This window comes from Podarcis filfolensis (assembly GCF_964270895.1).
Source record: "Podarcis filfolensis genome assembly, chromosome: 2".
Lineage (NCBI taxonomy): Eukaryota > Metazoa > Chordata > Lepidosauria > Squamata > Lacertidae > Podarcis > Podarcis filfolensis.
Window position 1 is genome coordinate 61,291,753 of NC_139605.1, and position 18,218 is coordinate 61,309,970.

Here is an 18,218-nt window from a genome sequence, read left to right on the forward strand (position 1 = left end):
GATGTGTAAGTTTCACTGTGGAAAAAAACAGATACACTGTGAGTTGGGAAGTGCAGCCGTGAGTATTAATTCTGCCACATGGATTAAAAGTCTCTGTATGCACTTTGTCGTTCTTCTGACCGAGAGTCTGTCCTTTCATACAGAGCTCTGACTGGTGAGGGCCATTGTGGTGTGGTGGTTAGAGTGTCAGACTAGGACCTGGGAGATGAGGGTTCAAATCCCCACTCAGCCACGAAGTTTGCTGAGTCATCTTGAGCCAGTCACTGCCTCTCAGCCTAACCTACTTCACAGGGTTTTTGTGCCTTGAGCTCCTCAGAGGAAAAGACAGGCTAGAAAAGCAATAAATGAATAAAAATTCAATAGATAAATGTCAGTGTAGGGAAAATATGTGCCAATCGCACACTAAAAGATGGCTATGAATGCCAGCAAAAAAAAAACCAGTGGTGTGCTTCATGATATAATTCCCATTATAGCAATTAGGGAAGTTTTTAATGTTTGATGCTGTATTGTGTTTTTAATATTCGGTTGGAAGCTGCCCAGAGTGGCTGGGGAAACCCTGCCAGATGGGCGGGGTATAAATAATAAATTATTATTATTATTATTATTATTATTATTATTCCTTTGTCACACTGCTTGCCTTAGGAGTTGGTGCTAATGTTGATGGCACTATTGTTGTCCTTTCCCTAGAATAGTTGCAACTGGATCCTTTGCTTCAGTCAGGTTATGCACCAATACGCAGCCATCTCCATCGGTCTGCAAGGTTTGTATGAACAGGAAGGACTGGGCAGCGCCCCGTAAAGCTGACAATATTTTTGGGAAGAACAAAAGAGTCTTTACTGGAATCCTGAAATGCCTGCCACAAATGTGGCGCTCGCCTATGATTCTCCATCAGCTCCGCTGCCTAAAGGCAGTGTATTCCTCCGCCACTTCTTGATTGCTCTGGTCTATCATTTAGTTTTTGGCTGCAGCCTCAGATTATATTTTTGGTACTCGGGAAGAAGGGGACGAGGTGGGAGGGGGACGGGAGGGGGAGAGCCAGCCCACTGTAGAGAGAAAGAAACAGAATTGGAAAATAGAGAAGGAGGAGGAGGAGGAGAAAGAGAGCCAGCCAAGCAGAAACCCAGCCCAGCAAACCTCGGAACGGTTTCCTGTTGCCTCCTTCTAAAACACTTAGATTCCTTCAGACCCTTGAGAGAGGCTGAAGTTTTCTCAGCTCCACTGCCCTGTCCTTGAGGTATGGCATCAAATCCTCCTTTTCCATTCTCTGCTCTTTCTCATTCCTCTCTGTTATGATACTAAGCAAGCGGGTCACAGTTTGCCAAGATCTAACATCGGCATATGAATTAACAGTGCTGGTGGAGAGGGGGAGTTGTATTAATGTGTGGGAATATTTTTTTGCATTTTCTTGACTTTCCATTCTTGAGAATTTTGCTTGCTGCACCTTACTTTTGTTCCTCAGTTCGAAAGCTATTCCCACCCCTCTTATAGCTGAAGCATGTTAATAGGCTTAGTTCAATGACATTTCAGAAAGAACAGGATTTTGCTGCTTATTTCATTGCTTTTCGCTGCTCGCCATAAATATGTGTTTATTTATTGGAAGGAGATGACAGTAATTTTCAAGCAAGTTGTTACTCTGTTGCTAGGATTTCACAATTTAATTCCTCCCCTCTAAAAATAATAATAATAATTAGGTCTGGCACATGGAATGCAGCCTGTCATTGGTCACTTCAGGTTACGAGCATCTAAGGAACTAAACTTGTCAAGAGAACGTTATCTTGGCACATTTAGCCCAACGATATTTTTCTTTCCAGAAAAAGGCCATCAAAAGAAGAAGAAAGTTGTTGTTTTTAAAGTATACTACCCCCTGCAATTGTCTTTATTTATCTCACTGATTTGCTTTTGGCAGAGTGACAGCAGTACAGAAAGAGGATGAATTTCAAGTCAGAATGTTGTGGGGTTTTGTGTTTGTTTTGTTGTTGTTTTTTTTAAAAAAAACACAACAGTGGATGCTAAAAGGGATTTCATTGCCTTTAAAGGCAGCCACTGCCTCCCCTGCTCTGACCCAAGAGAATAGTTCAGCTGCTCTTTTTTTTGTTTGTTCCCTCTTGGAACAGTATTTTATTCCAAAACGTTTGCCAAGAAAAAGGCAGTTAATTTTGAATTGCAGAGTGCAATCTAAGCGCCTGGAGCAGTTTAATCTGGTGCAGATAGGAAAGTGCCCTGTTGCTCCGAGCAGTCTATTTGTGTGCGTATTGGTGGGGGACGAGGGGAAATATAACAAAAATGCAATGGATTGTGACTCTGGAAGGGTGGTAAAGTTGAAGGGGAGAAATTTTTATGTGTGTGTGCGGAGGGGATTAAGGAAAATGCATGCACAGTCCATGAATCAGTTCAAACAAAGCCATTGTCTGCCACATAGGCAGAAGCAGGAGATTGGGGGTGGGGGGTGGGGAGATATCAACTTTTCAAACTTTTGCCAAGCTCCGCCTACTGGGGTGGGGGAAAGGCGCTCTTCTCTTGTATGACTCTCCCACAATGGAATGTCGGCTTCCATGGCAACCCTTTCAGGGCCTTTTGGTTCAGGAGATGCAAGGCCTTTATGGCCTGAGACACGGAAAGGAAAAGATGTGTTCAGCTGGAACTTTTCCCCTTTGCAGAATTTTAGATGCGGAAAAGTTCAAAGGTTTATTTTTTGAAGTGCTGCTTTCGGTTCTGAATCGCCCTTCTATGCAGCATCCAAAAAGAAGGAATGTAGAAAGACACAACAGAGCGCCTCTTGACTTCTCCCCAGATGTCCTTAACTGACGTTTCAATCTATTATGGCAGAGGGTATCTCATAACACACACATCTTCATGTCAGTAAAGTATTTCAGTTCACTCGCTATCATTAAAGCCAGAGCTTGGCTTCTGCAGAGGATCAGCCAGGGCTCCATTGGGGACTGTGTGTTCAATGCTTGAACTCAGTTCTGGAATACGTAAAGTAAAGGAATATATCTTCTGTGCAAGTGTCTTTACCACTAACTATGGTGGTGGTGGTGGTAGTAGTAGTACAGTGGTACCTTGGGTTACATACGCTTCAGGTTACATATGCTTCAGGTTACAGACTCCGCTAACCCGCTTAACCCGCTTAACCCAGTACCTCGGGTTAAGAACTTTGCTTCAGGATGAGAACAGAAATTGTGCTCTGGCGGCGCGGCAACAGCAGGAGGCCCCATTAGCTAAAGTGGTGCTTCAGGTTAAGAACAGTTTCAGGTTAAGAACGGACCTCTGGAACGAATTAAGTACTTAACCCGAGGTACCACTGTAGTAGTAGTAATAATAATTTATTTATATCCCCAGCCACTCTGGGCGGCTCCCAACAGAATATTAAAAACACGATAAAACATCAAACATTTAAAATTTCCCTTAACAGGGTTGCCTTCAGATGTCTTCTAAAAGTCAGATAGATAGTTGTGTATTTCCTTGACATCTGCTGGGAGGGCATTCCACAGGGTGGGTGCCAGTACTGAGAAGGCCCGCTGCTTAGTTCCCTGTAACTTCGCTTCTCACAGTGAGAGAACCTCCAGAAGGCCCTCGGCGCTGGACCTCAGTGTCTGGGCTGAATGATGGGGGTGGAGACACTCCTTCAGGTACGCTGGGCCGAGGCTGTTTAGGGCTTTAAAGGTGAGCACCAACACTTTGAATTGTGCTTGGAAACATACTGGGAGCCAATGTAGGTCTTTCAACACCGGTGTTATGTGGTCTCAGCGGCCACTCCCAATCACCAGTCTAGCTGCTGGTCTGTTCCCTGCAACTCCAGATTAAGATGTAAATCTTCCAGAGCCCCAACTCTGGGACAGCCACTGTTTAATGGTATAGCGAAAGAACAGCAATTATGCCCACACAGTTATTTATGTCAGCTACATTCATGCCAGCTGTTTATATCTTAAAACAAAGGGCTATGATTAAACAAACCAGCCTTTAGTTAGCTTTGTGCGGTACTTGATAGTTTAGGTATTCTTTATAACTTAAGAAAGTTGCTGATATCTTTTTGCACTGGAGGAGGGGTGAACTGTAGGGGTTTCACAGGTGGTGAGCATCTGGGCTTCCGTCCAGGCCAGACTTCCGGCCACTTTCCTCTTGGGACAGACTGCTGGTAGCTGACAACATGAATGCTGAGCAGCTGGCCTTGCTTTCATCATGGTGCCGCAGAATCCATAAAATAACATGACCCAAAATAACTGGAAAATTACAAGCAAAGCAAGCCCAGCTTTCCAGTGCTGGATATCTCAGACAGGACTTAGAATTTAGTCAGGTCCATCCATCCATTTATCTGTAAGCTGTCTTGAGTCCCAGTCTGAGGGGAAAGTATTATTATTATTATTATTATTATTATTATTATTATTAGCCACAATTGTGGCAGGGCACCACTTCTGCTGAGATACAGGACATCTCCCCAGAGGCCCATGAGATGGCACAGGGACTTCTGGAGCAGTCTCTTATTTCCTGGTAGGAGGGAAATCTAGAGAGAGCAGAGCACAACTTCCTTGTGCTACTTTTGTCTCCACAAATGCTGACAAGAAGTCAGCGCTGTCTGCACTGAAATGAACACGAGAGAATTGTTCTCTTGCTCCTTCCTTGCTGCCAGATATCCCTTTCCCCGGGAAATGGAAGATCACCTCAGTACACCAGGGAGTGAAGTAAAGCTATAGCCATAGCTGTCAACGTTTCCCTTTTTTAAGGGGAAATTCCCTTATTCCAAATAGGATTCCTCGCAAGAAAAGGGGAAAGTTGACAGCTATGGCTATAGTTAGTCCTTGCAGGAACCCAAATGTACAAGTCCTCTTAAGCCAAAACATTTTAAGGCCCTCTTACTTGAGAGACACCACCCCACAATACGGAGCTGTTGTTGTCCCAACTACAGCCCCAAGCTCAGGTTTATCACCCCAATGAGAATTATGCCCCAGGCAGCACATTAAATATCATAAAGGTGCATGTGATTTTTCTTTCTTTCAAAAACTATTTGCTAATTCAGACTGGAAAGTATTTAGCTTGTGCAGCTAAGGAGTAGCAATAAAGACCTAGATCATATCCCTGATATTACAGTCCTATAAAGCTTCTTTCCCCTTATCTTTACGGTGAAAATTACCTGCTGCTTTCCTCTGCCCTTAAGCCTTGGATATTCTGACATGTATCATTTTCTCTCCAGATAAAGCCACACATTTGATACTAGGGAGCTGAATTATTGGGTAGTTCTCTTGAATGAGTTCTTAAAATGATGACAATTTATACAGTGCTTCTGCCAGAGCAGACTAACATCAGCTTGTTTTTACAGAGGAGAAAATGAAAGGGATCACCATTTGCCGGCAGGAAAGGGAGGACTTAATGTGTGTGCCTAACAATACAAAGTGGAGTCAGAAATAGAATCTCCATCCTGAGCTCCTTATAATAATAATAATACCCAACCATTACCCAAGCTTTTCTTCGCTCATAGTATTACATCTTTGTAAGCTTTTAGCTAGTGTGGCTGCTGAAACATGGAGTTACTAGCAGTGGCGTAATGCCCTTTGCCAGCGCCCAGAGAACATGAGCGCGCATGTGCCCCAGGCAGGAGCAGAGCATGCTCATCCAGCCCTTGCCACTGATGCCGCTGGGCGGGTGTTCACGTGCCATGCGGGAGCAGGGTGTGGAGGGTGCCCTTCACACTTCACCATCTGCACTCCCCCACCCCTATCGCCGATGGGCAAACTCTGCTGTGCTGGGCAGGCGCAGAAGGTGATCTTCATCCTCTGTGCTGTCCAGTCCCTGCCGCTGGCAGGGTGCAAGGGGGATCTCAGTGGGGTGGGGGGCTCCTGGTTAATGCCCCCCCAGATTGTTCGCTCAGGGCAACACCCCCCATTCCCCCCCATGCCACTGGTTACTAGACAGTCTTTAATGTTGTAAATTGCTACTTGGGTTTAATAATTGGAAATGAAATGGTGATGCGATCAGTTTCCCTGAAGATGAACAAGACAGGGTTAAATGCATAAGAAGAGCCCTGCTAGATCAGGCCAGTGGCCCAGCTAGTCCAGCACCCACAAGATGCTTATGGGAAGCTTGCAAGCAAGATCCTAGCACAGCAGCACTCTCCCCTTCTGTGGCTTTCAGCAAACTTGCATTCTGTTCATGGAGGCAGAATGCAGCCCCCAGGGTCAGCCGCTATGGATAGCCTTTTCCTCCATGAGGTTTAAAAGCAAGCTGTGCTGCATTGATTTATTTTTGAACAACTTTTTATGGGGTTTTTTATAAACAGCAAGCTGCACTTTAAAAGTATTACCATTGCAGAAATAGCTATCACACAGCCCCCCATTTCATTTATATATTTTTAAAAATCTGGCATAGCACTTCAAGCAAGGCCAGATAGCTGTGCCCACTCTTTATTTAAACTCCCTCTAATTCGTCAGTGTAGGGTTACTCTCAGGCATTGTGAGAAATTCAGCTTGGTGCTGCTGCGCCTCAACCGCCACCAGGTACACTTGCCAGGGCCTGGTGACAGAGGAGGCTGACCATCATTGAGCATTTGCCCAAGGCTCCCTCAGCCTGGCTCAGTGGGCTTCCTCCCATGTTAGTGACTGACTGTGGATTGCAAGTTACAAGCACAAACCGCTCACTCATGGTACTCATCTGCAAACCTTGGTTTGCGGTTTGAAGGCTTTCTGCATGAGCAACAGTTGCAAAAGGGATCCGTTTTGTTTACGATCCTGGTCAAGCCATAGTAGAAGGTAAAGGACCCCTGGACGGTTAAGTCCAGGCAAAGGCGACTGGGGTGCGGTGTTTATCTCACTTTCAGGCCGAGGGAGCCGGCGTTTGTCCACAGACAGCTTTCTGGGTCATGTGGCCAGCATGACTAAACCGCTTCTGGGGCAACAGCACACTGTGATTGAAACCAGAGTGCACAGAAATGCCGTTTACCTTCCCACCGCAGCGGTACCTATTTATCTACTTGCACTTGTGTGCTTCTGAACTGCTAGGTTGGCCGGAGCTGAGACAGAGCAACAGGAACTCACCCCATTGCACGGATTTGAACTGGCGACCTTCTGATCGGCAAGCCCAAGAATCTCAGTGGTTTAGACCACAGCACCATACCAGTCAACTTAACTGATTGATAAAAAGCCGATCCTGAAGAAACATTTGGCTCTATCTGAACACTCGTAAGGCTTCTTGCACCCTCTCAAATCTGCACCAGAGGGTTTGCTGAACTCTCCAGAACAGAGGGCAACAGCAAAAAGTGGGAATTAGTGATAATTACCTTCCTTCCCAGTCCATTCACAGAATTTTTTGCTGGAGCAATGAATTGGCCATGAACAGAAGGACCCAACTAGAAGCATCCCTTCATAAATGCTGCATTTGAGCCATATTCATATAATGCTGCTACATGGATAGGTGCTGCACAGCTCTTCTCAGAAAGAAAAGGCTCAGGATAAGTGAGCAGACAGACTGTGCACACTATGATCGCTTTTTAAGAGAGACATGAATTGGCAACATGGGTTAATATCCCCACCATGTCAAATTAGGGTTGAAAGAGTAGTTAGTATGAAGGGTGTGAGAAAAGGGGTGCAGGCTCTAGCCTTGGTCCATGACTCCGCATCCTTTAAATGAGATGGAATGTGAACAAAGAGGACAGCAGAGAAAATTGAGTTTGTGGTCATTTCAAATGCTGGGTAATGAACGTTATCCTTCCTTGGGGAAAGGCAGAGAAAGCAGTCTATACTGTCCAGAGGAAGCCACCAATGCTAATCTTAGAGAGAGGGGAGAGAAGAGAATATCTGCTAAGAGATGCTTGAGATATGCAGTTGATAAAAGGCAGCCACCAAAGCCACCTAAATTGCTGGTGTGGAAATAGGATGATCACATCTTTTCAAAGCTCTTTTAAGTAACCCTGCTCTCATTATTCATTATCATCGTAAGGTGCTGTTTTGCATAGGAACATATGTCAAAAGGAAAGAGCAAGGAAAGGTGGCCTGATGTATGTGTTCTGCAATGGACTCTAGGCGTTAAAGACAGCAAGGCAAAATGGTGGAGTCAGCTAGGACAAAAGAAACCCTTACAACAGCCTATGTGCTGCATTCCAGATATCACCGGGGGGGGGGGGGCACTCAGGGGAGATGCCCTGGTGGGAACCTTCCTTAGCTCTGCAGCAGCTACCAGTTTCAAGCCTATTCTGGGTATAATGTGGACTTGAATGTTGATTTAAAGTGGGGATTCAATATTCCGCTGTTCCTCGTGGACTATAGACCACAAGGCAACAAAGAGGTACACATGGCACCCAAGGGAAATTGCCAGGACAGGGAGTTTATGCAAACTGCCACCTAGTGCGCTTTCCCTTTCACAAGAAGCTTTCCCTGGGATTGTTGTGTCAGATGCAGTGGTGTAGTGGCAAATATTGAAGAGCTCATCATGACAACCTTCATAGCCACACCCTAAAGGAGTGTCCAAAAGTACAGGCAGCTGCACTGATCCCTATATTTATGTGTGCATAAATGTGTGCAACACACACACACACATATCAAAATGTAGAAGTACATAGCATATTACCAAATTGGTTAGAATGAATATGACCACAATCCAATGTAGTTTCCTGGTAATAAGCACTATGCATAAGGGAAACCATGCATAAGTTTATAGCCATGTCAATCAGAAACGTGAACCATCTTGCAAAGAAGTGTTGCCATTTAACCCGCTAGCATGAAGTAAGAACCCCAAACCAAAGGAAAGATGTTTCCATCCTCTGCTTGATTATTTTCCTCCTTCTCTGACTGTGCTAAATTGACACAAACAAGCTTGAAAGCTTTATTGTCATGTCACTTAACTTGCAAGGAGAGTTTGTCAAGTACCCTAGCACCCCAGCAGATGACATCATTGTCCTTGCACTTTCCTACATGACTCCCAACCCCAATTAGATCATGGGAAAAAGACAACACTTCGGCAGGACAGGAGTGCAGCTCTGATTTATTTGTTCTTTGGGGGGCGGGACTCTGCACATGCTGAGAAGCTGTCTTTTCCTCCCATGGGATATATAGAGAAATCACTCCAGTTAAAGAAAATCATGGGATCCTTATCAAATGTCAGCACCATTTATAGAACCAGATACCAACCGCAGCCTACACAGCAAGCCCTGGCTGAAACTAAACACAGAATCTGGTTCTTCTGTAGTTCAAACTGGGATAGTGACCATGCCACTTAAACCTTATTCGAAGTTCTGTTCCTTTGGACAACTAGCTTTTGCATCTGTTCTGTGTTCCAACCTACTCCTGTGAAACAAGTGTTGGAAAAGGGGGATTGCGTCTGCATTCATGAGGATATGAATGCATGTGCATTAATCCACTTTGCAGATCCAAACTTTGAGTCTTGGCACTGAGAAGCATGTTCATGGGTTGAGCCCCTGTGAGCCCCAGGTCTGGCTCAAATTAAGCCCCAGCAGCATGCCTTGAGTCATTTGATTTTCCACAGATAGCCGTGTGATGGCTGCTATACAGGTCTTCATTGCGAGAGCATCACACTATGCATTTGACACCTCTATCGCAAAGTACCAAGGGTACGGCTGGACGGCCTCAGCCAAAGCAGCTCCTCTTAGACAAAAAATAAGTCTCTTATGGAGGCATTTCTGGACATTTTTGTTTTTCAAATAAACTTGTTTCCTGTCTCCAGCGACAGACGTTTATGTAAAGCTTGTTTGCTCAGAGAGTTGATCCATGTCCCTTCTACCTCCAAGCACAACAGTGGCTGTTCTCAGTGTTTGCTGGCCTGCTGTCAGATGGGCTCCTATACCTCAGCACAGCCCCGGGCCTTGAAATCTGATATTCTCTGGGGCAAGGAACACCACTTGAGATCCTCATCCAATATTGACCAGGGTGGCTCAAGGGGTGTTGTCTTCTGAAAGCAGCCCCTTGACACCTGGCTCGTAACTGCTGAACCTCAGCGAAGTTGTCGGACCTTGGTCATCAGTGGACCTCGGAAGCAAGGCAAGAAAGAGCCCCGCTAAGCAAAGCACAAGAAAATCCCTTGTAGATCCAGGAGGAGGGAAACAGCCAGATGCAGCTGTACTTTTCCACCCCAAAAATGCCATTTAAAAGGGGAAGAGCTATTGACCTCAGCTTCAGGTCTTGGCAGTGACGAAGGATGCTTTCACCAGCCTCCAGAGCAAATAAAGGCAAGAGGAAAGGACTTGGTGTACTGAACAGCAGGAGAAGAGGTGGGGGCAGAGGAAAGAGCTGTCTGCATTAGACAGCCGCCAAGTCAATGGGAAATAGGCCCCCTACATAGCCAACATGGTACTATCCAGATGTTGTTAGACTGCAACTCCCATCAGCCCCAAGCAGCCTGGTCAGAGATGGTGGGATATGTAGTTCAAAGCATCTAGAGGGCACAAAGTTGGTTACTCCTGCCTTACTCTATACTCACCAAAAAGTGTCTGTAATGATGAACTGTCAGGCACATCCATGATTTTGCATGAAACCATGTTGCATCTTCATGAATGGTTCTATTTCTCTTACCATGATCTAACCATATACACAAAAAATACATCATGCAAAACATGCTGGAGGCTGCAGCATGAACGTTTTTAGAAAGTTACAGTGTAAATATTGCTAAAGCCTGCTACATTTGGCATAAATAAAAGCTGAGGTGGAAATTTCAGACATCAGCCTTTCTGTAGTGCATTGAAGGCAACATGTTTGGAAAACGATTCCACATTTTGGGCGCAAAGGGAGCATGCTGCAACCTGCCATAGAAATGCCAGGAAATGCATTCATATTAGATCTGCAATATATTGAGAGGTGGAGGGAAATCAGCCACATTTTGTATGAGGTTGCATTTAGGTGTGAAATCTGTTTGTAGACAGGGAGCTACTTTGCAGAGTTCAAATTTTGAAAGTACTAAGTTGGAGTTCAGAATTTTATATTCCGCAGTTTAAGACTTGGGAGACTTCTGGCTTGTGAAAATATTTCACTGTTAGATAAATATTTCACTCAGGCTTGCACTACAAATGAAAAATAAAAACCACTGCCAGTGTTGTCTTTATATTTTGTCATACATCTGTCACATGAATCTGTTACCAATAGGGAAGGTTGTGAGAGAACTGCACACACCAGTCTCATAATCTTATTGTGAATACAAATTCCATATTCTCCTGGATTTCCCTTCTTTGTTAGAAGCAGGAAGTGATCACTGAACAATAGATTGTATCTGAGCAATTGAAAAGGCATTTGGCAATAGCATGTTTTATCGGTTGGTCTGGATTTCCAGATGCCCACCCGTTTGTACCTACTAGTACTCTGTGAGTGGTTTTTCAGATTAGCAAAGAGTTCATATATCATTTTACAGTCAACACATTCAGATTCTTGCCTGCATGCTAGGCTCAGCAAGAGATTCCCCTTTCTTCGCAGTTCATACCACTTTTCATGGACATAGATATTCAAGTTCTACAAATTGCGTCTGGAGTAGACAAGATAGCTCCATATAGGAGCACTGTCCATCTGTATCAACACTCTACTCTTAGGAAAATAGGTGAAGGTCTGAAAACTCTCAGTAGCAAATATATAGGCCTGTAGAAGAAGAAGATTCTGCAGTTGCAGCCTCTGCTGTATGCCAGACTGCAGATAAGCAAAGAATTTAATCACTCAGGATTTCCTCAGTTTGCTTCCCCAGTGCTTTCTGGCAAGAACTTCCTTGGGCAAGGATGGACATGCCTTAATGCTATTGCGTTTGAAAGATAGGACTTTGCACCAGCAGGAAGATGGTTTGGACATTACATGATGCAGAGAATAACACTGACTTCCACTTTTCCACCCTTATTTTTCCCCTTCTGAAATATTTTTGGCTCCCAGTAAAACTTCAATGTTTTTGTTTTTAAATCCAAATGATATTTAAATTCTTCTATGTTTATCTGTTATGCACACTTCTGCAATGTAGTTAATAGGAAAAAGCTCATTTTAGTTCCTTTATTTCCCCCTACTACCCACAAAGTCTGAAACAGAGATTATAACTGAAACATTAACAGGTAAAAATTATGGATGCCAGGTTTCAGCCCAGAAATAATGTCTCTGCCTTCTATTTCTCTGCCACCTCTCCCGCTGCATTTTCCTTCTTTGCTTGTAAGGGGTCAAAATGAAGGCTTGCTTTGCTAGGCCCAGGAAGTAAGTGGATGGAGGTCATTGTGGCATCTAGCCTTACAACAGGCTCCACAAAGCCACCAAGTTCAATGAAATTTACTCACTGGGCATGTGCTTGGTCAGGGATTTCAGCCTAAAAATCCAGGAAGAAATTTCTGACAATAAGAGCTGTTCTATATTGGAACCAACTCCCTTAGGAGACTCCCCTTCATTACAGGTTTTGAGGCAGAGGTTAGATGGCCAGTTGTCATGGATGTTTTAGTTGAGATTCCCTTGGGGTCCCTTCCAACTCTACAATTCTTTGATTCTATGTATTGTCGAAGGGAGGAAACTGTAGGTATAATCCTTCCATCACCTAATGTTAATCAAGTTCATGAATTGTTCTGCAGAAGACTTCAGCTTTAAATTCAAGTCATTTTCATTACTCCCATTTCTTTCTTTTTTGAAGCATCCTTGCAGGTCATCAGCATCAACTATGTCAAAAGCCTTATCTACCCTTACTTCTTCTTCCTGTAAGAAGAAACAGTAACATGAAAACATGGTGTTGTGGTTACAATGTTTTACTCAGCACAGGGCTCAAATCCTCATTTGAGCTCACCATGATTTGGGGCCACTCACTATCTATCAGCTTAGCCTACCTCACAAGGTTGCTGTGAGAATAAAATTGGAGGAGGATCAAGCATGCTACCCTAAATTCCTTGGAGGAAGGGTGGAATAAACAGCAATAAATGAAAATAATAAACTGACTCTCGTGCAATAAAGCCCATAATTTTCATAAAAACTAATACAGTAGAATATAATACTCAATCCCCACCCAAATATAAGTCAAATGTTTCCTCTTCTCTCTCCAGACTTCAAACAAAGATGCGGGCCTGGATTTTCTTCCTCTTCTGCCTGGCAGGCAAGGCCCTGGCAGCACCGGTAAGTACTGAAATGGGATCAAATAAAATTTTAAAACCTGTTTCCTAGAATGAATTTCTGCCCCTCCTGCTATAGGATTGCCATTGGGCAAGGCATGAGAAAGGTGAGTTTCAGGGCCAACATACAAAAAAAGGATTGCCGCATTTTGACAGTACAGTACCTTGGAAGTCGAACAAGGTACAGTACCTTGGAAGTCGAATGGAAGCCATTCCAGAAGTCCGTTCGACTTCCAAAACATTCAGAAACCAAATCGCGGCTTCTGATTGGCTGCAGTTAGGGAAATGGAATAAATTGCTGTGTGAACTCAGGCTAAGTCAGAACAAGCATGGATGTACACACACCAGAATCCATCCTTCTCAGATGACTATATTCAAAAGTTTGATTCTTTTCAAAGTCACTGCCAAAACTGCGCCTTAGGGACAGGTGTGCTGTAAGTGTTGCTGGCAAAGTCCATTGGGTGGTGCCCAAGTTAGTGAGCAACAGGAATTCACGGACCTTAACTCTTTGAATTCTAAGTGTGTATATGTTTTAAATAAAATTGGGCCAAGAATACTTGAGTGGCTTCAAGTCTATTAAGGAATGAGATACGGCAATACTGCATTCCAAAGCAAGGCAAGGAGCTCCACAGACTTCAGTGGGGCCTGCTAGGTTCTAACTGTGGTAAAGGGCAGCATTATGCAGAAGGTCTCACACTTTCTTCCTGCTGGTTGCAGCACTTGGGTAGGGTGGCAGAGGAGCTTTGTACATGTGTGTGTTTGATCACTGCAGTAGGAGTGGAGCTTCAGGCACAAGGTTGAGGGAAACCCTGCAGTAGAGCTAAGATGAGAGACACATCCACACCTGACTTCCTTATTTCTTCCTTGCAGCAGGATGCTCTACCAGAGGAGATGGAAGTAGTAGAGGACCCTACAATAGAGGTATGAGTTGATGCAATACCCCCCCTTTTTATGTGCTTTGTGGGAGCAGATGCATTGGAAGAGGTGGGATAACGACTGATGGGAAGTTGTATGACCACCACCCAAACAAATTGGGATGGATGCTCAGCAAACAGGTGGTCTGGAAGCAACCTAACACATTTTCTATGGCATATACGTTCAATGGACTGCAATCTGCTTACGCCATAATAAATATGTTAGTCTTTAGGTACCTTGAGACTCTTTGCTCTCTTTTTTTTGCTAAAACAAACTAACACAGCTATCCTTCTGGAGATAGTTGCTTCAGACCACCATTTCTCAAGATTGGTCTTTTTATTCATTTTATTATGAGTTAAGAGCTTTCAGACTGCTTGCTTGAAATTTAAGGGTGATCAGAAGAGGAACGGAACTGCAGCTGGAAGCCCTGTTGAGAGGTGGGGCCTGTAACTCAGTCACAGTGTGGAGCGCTCTTGTTCAGGGTTCCAGCTAGCCACCAGTCAGCCATACCTCTCCTAGGACACCCCATTCCGTTCCATTTCCCCTCCCCACCCTGTTTTCTGTATCCTCCACCCACAACAACCAGCTGTGCCCATTGAGCGTGTTCAGTCCTCACTGAATTGCTCAAGAGTCCCTTCCCCTACTTTTATAGTTCGCTCCCTAAAAATTGTGCTTCTCCAAATCTTCCTCAAAGATTCCTGTGCTAGTTGGCTACATTTTAGAGTATGAACTCACTATTGGCATTTAGTATACTAAATACCTCAAGGACCACCTCTCCCCATATGAACCAAACCAGATCATCATCTCAGGCCCTTCTTTGTGTGCCTCCTTCATGAGAGGCCAGATGGTGGCAACATGAGAATGGGCCTTTTCTGTTTTTTTTTTTTTTAATATTTTTATTTTTCCATATAAACACAATACAACAAACATAAACATACAAAAACAAAAACAAAACAAGAAACATATACCATTTCATGTCCTAATTTCATATCCTATCTTCCCCGACTTCCTCATGCTTCCCCTTTCTGTATTCCAAATTCTTATCGATTGTTCAGCAAATCTTCCCTTATTTTAATTTAAATTTAGACTATTCTTCCTTGTTTTCCTTGTCTTAACCATTGCTAATAGTAACCATTTACTTTCCAGTCCAACATCATTCTAACTTTCATTAACTTTATGATATTTCTTTAAATAGTCCTTGAATTTTTTCCATTCTTCTTGCGCTGCTTCTCTTCCCTGGTTTCGGATTCTGCTCGTCATTTCTGCCAAGCCCATATAGTCTATCACCTTCATCTGCCATTCTTCCAGTGTGGGTAGTTCTTGCGTCTTCCAGTACTTCGCAATGAGTATTCTAGCTGCTGTTGTAGCATACATAAAGAAAGTTATATCCGTCTTTAACACCCCTTGGCCGACAATACCCAAGAGAAAGGCCTCTGGTTTCTTGGGGAAAGTATATTTAAATACCTTTTTAAGTTCATTATAGATCATTTCCCAGAATGCCTTAATCTTCGGGCAGGTCCACCAAAGATGAAAAAATGTACCTTCAGTTTCTTTACATTTCCAACATTTGTTGTCAGGCACATGGTAAATCTTTGCAAGCTTGACTGGGGTTATGTACCACCTATATATCATTTTCATAATGTTTTCTCTTAAGGCATTACATGCCGTAAATTTTATCCCGGTGGTCCACAACTTTTCCCAATCAGCAAACAAAATATTATGACCAATGTCCTGAGCCCATTTAATCATGACCGATTTAACCGTTTCATCTTGTGTATTCCATTTCAGCAGCAAATTGTACATTTTGGACAAATTCTTAGTACTGGGTTCTAACAGTTCTGTCTCCAATTTTGATTTTTCCACCTGGAAGCCAATTTTACTGTCCAGTTTAAACGCTTCATTAATTTGATGGTAGTGAAACCAATCTCTCACCTTCCCTTTTAATTTCTCAAAACTCTGCAATCTCAATTTGTCCCCTTCCTTTTCCAAAATTTCCCAGTATCTTGGCCACTTGGACTCCATATTTAACTTTTTAACTGCCTTAGCTTCCATTGGCGACAGCCACCTTGGAGTTTTATTTTCCAGCAAGTCTTTATATCTGTCCCAGACATTTAGTAGTGCTTTTCTGACAATATGATTTTTAAAACTTTTATGTGCTTTAACCTTGTCGTACCACAAATATGCATGCCACCCAAAAATGTTATTAAAACCTTCCAAATCCAAAATGTCTGTGTTTTCAAGAAGTAGCCATTCTTTCAGCCAGCAGAAAGCTGCCGCTTCATAGTAAAGTTTAAAGTCTGGCAGGGCAAACCCCCCTCTTTCCTTTGAATCCGTTAGTATCTTAAATTTAATTCTGGGCTTTTTGCCCTGCCAGACAAATTTAGATATGTCTTTTTGCCACCTCTTGAAACAATCCATTTTATCAATTATTTGCAATGCTTGGAACAAAAACAACATTCTTGGCAATACATTCATCTTTATAGCTGCAATACGGCCTAACAAGGAAAGCTTCAAGTTGGACCAAATCTCCAAATCTTTTTTCACTTCTCTCCAAGTTTTTTCATAATTATCTTTAAACAAATTCACATTTTTAGCTGTCATATTTATACCCAAATATTTCACTTTTTTAACCACAGTCAACCCTGTCTCATTCTGAAACCTTTCCTTTTCTATCTGTGTCAAATTTTTCTCCAAAACCTTTGTCTTAGACTTATTCAATTTAAATCCTGCCATTTGACCAAACTCTTGAATTATTTCCAAAACTCTTTTCGTGCTAGCTTCTGGCTCTTGCAATGTAAGTACTAAGTCATCTGCAAATGCTCTCAGTTTATATTGTTTAGCTCCGACCTGAATCCCTTTAACCAACTGGTCCCTCCTAATCATATTAAGCAAAACCTCCAGGACCGATATAAAAAGTAATGGGGAGATAGGGCACCCCTGACGTGTCCCTTTTTCAATCTTGAACTCTTCTGTAACCACATTATTTACAATTAGTTTGGCTTTCTGTTCAGAGTATATTGCACCTATACCATTTTCAAACCCTTGGCCTACCCCCATCCCCCGGAGGTTCTTCAACATAAAACTCCAAGAAATGTTGTCAAAGGCTTTCTCGGCATCCACAAATATCAGAACAGCTTTAGTGTTTATGTTCACTTCCAGCTTTTCCAAAATGTCAATTATATTCCTTACATTGTTCGACAAGTGCCTTTTTGGGAGAAAGCCCGCTTGGTCCCCGTGAATCTCCTCCATCAAAACTCTCTTCAGTCTTTTTGCCAAAATATCAGCAAAGATTTTGTAATCCACATTCAATAACGAGATGGGTCGGTAGTTTTTAAGTTGGGTCTTTTCAGTCTCTGTCTTTGGTATAAGTGTAATGTAGGCCTCTCTCCACGTATCGGGTGCCCTTTTCCCTTCCATAATCTCATTGCAGACTTCCTTCAAAGGTTGTATCAACCCTTCTTTCAAAACTTTGTAGTATTTGGAAGTCAGTCCATCCGGTCCAGGAGATTTGCCCAGCGTCATGCCTTGAATGGCATCTTCTATTTCTTGTGCTGATATCTCCTGGTTCAATATTATCTTACTTTCATGCGAAACCTTTTTCAGCCCGTTTTCCTCGAGGAACTGTTGTATGTCCATTTCTTTTTGCGGCCCTTGTGTGTAAAGTTGTCTAAAGTAGTTCTGAAAACAATTCCTAATTTCCGCTGGGTTGCTTATATTTTTTCCTTCCACTTCTATATTTGTTACCGTGTTGAGTTTTTGTCTCTTCTTTATTTGCCAAGCCAGTAACTTGCCACATTTATCAGCAGATTCAAAAGTCTTTTGTCTCATTTGTTTAATTCTCCACTCTAGTTCTTGATTCATCAGTTCCATATATTGTGTTTGATGAAATTTGATTTCTCTTAGAATCTCTTGGGATTTTGGCTTTGATCTTAATTGTTTTTCCCCTTCTTTTATCTTTTCCAAAATTCTCTCCTTTTTCTCATTTTGCTTTCTCTTCTTTAGAGTATTTTGCTGAATCAAAAACCCTCTCATCACGGCTTTGCTTGCGTCCCAAACTATTCTTTTTTCTACTTCAGACCTTAAGTTGATTTCAAAATAGTCTTTCAAGGTTTTTTGGGCCTTCTTACAGATCTCCTCGTCTCTAAATAAGGTGTCATTCATTCTCCATCTGAAGGAACCAGTTGTTGTTTGCCTCATCACCATCTTTACAGCATTATGGTCGGAGAAAGTTTTTGGGCAGATTTCTACTTTTTTTATA

General features: G+C 43.0%; 1 protein-coding gene across 1 annotated transcript in view; it reads left to right on the forward strand.

The window, feature by feature from the left end:
• The first annotated feature begins 992 nt into the window (after positions 1-992).
• SPARC (secreted protein acidic and cysteine rich) overlaps positions 993-18,218 on the forward strand; it is a 29,315-nt gene continuing 12,089 nt past the window's right edge. Inside the window, exons 1-3 of the mRNA XM_083603920.1 lie at positions 993-1,234; positions 12,980-13,049; positions 13,916-13,966. Coding sequence (XP_083460046.1) covers positions 12,993-13,049; positions 13,916-13,966 — 108 coding nt within the window. The 5' untranslated portion in view covers positions 993-1,234; positions 12,980-12,992. The remainder of the gene's footprint in view (positions 1,235-12,979; positions 13,050-13,915; positions 13,967-18,218) is intronic.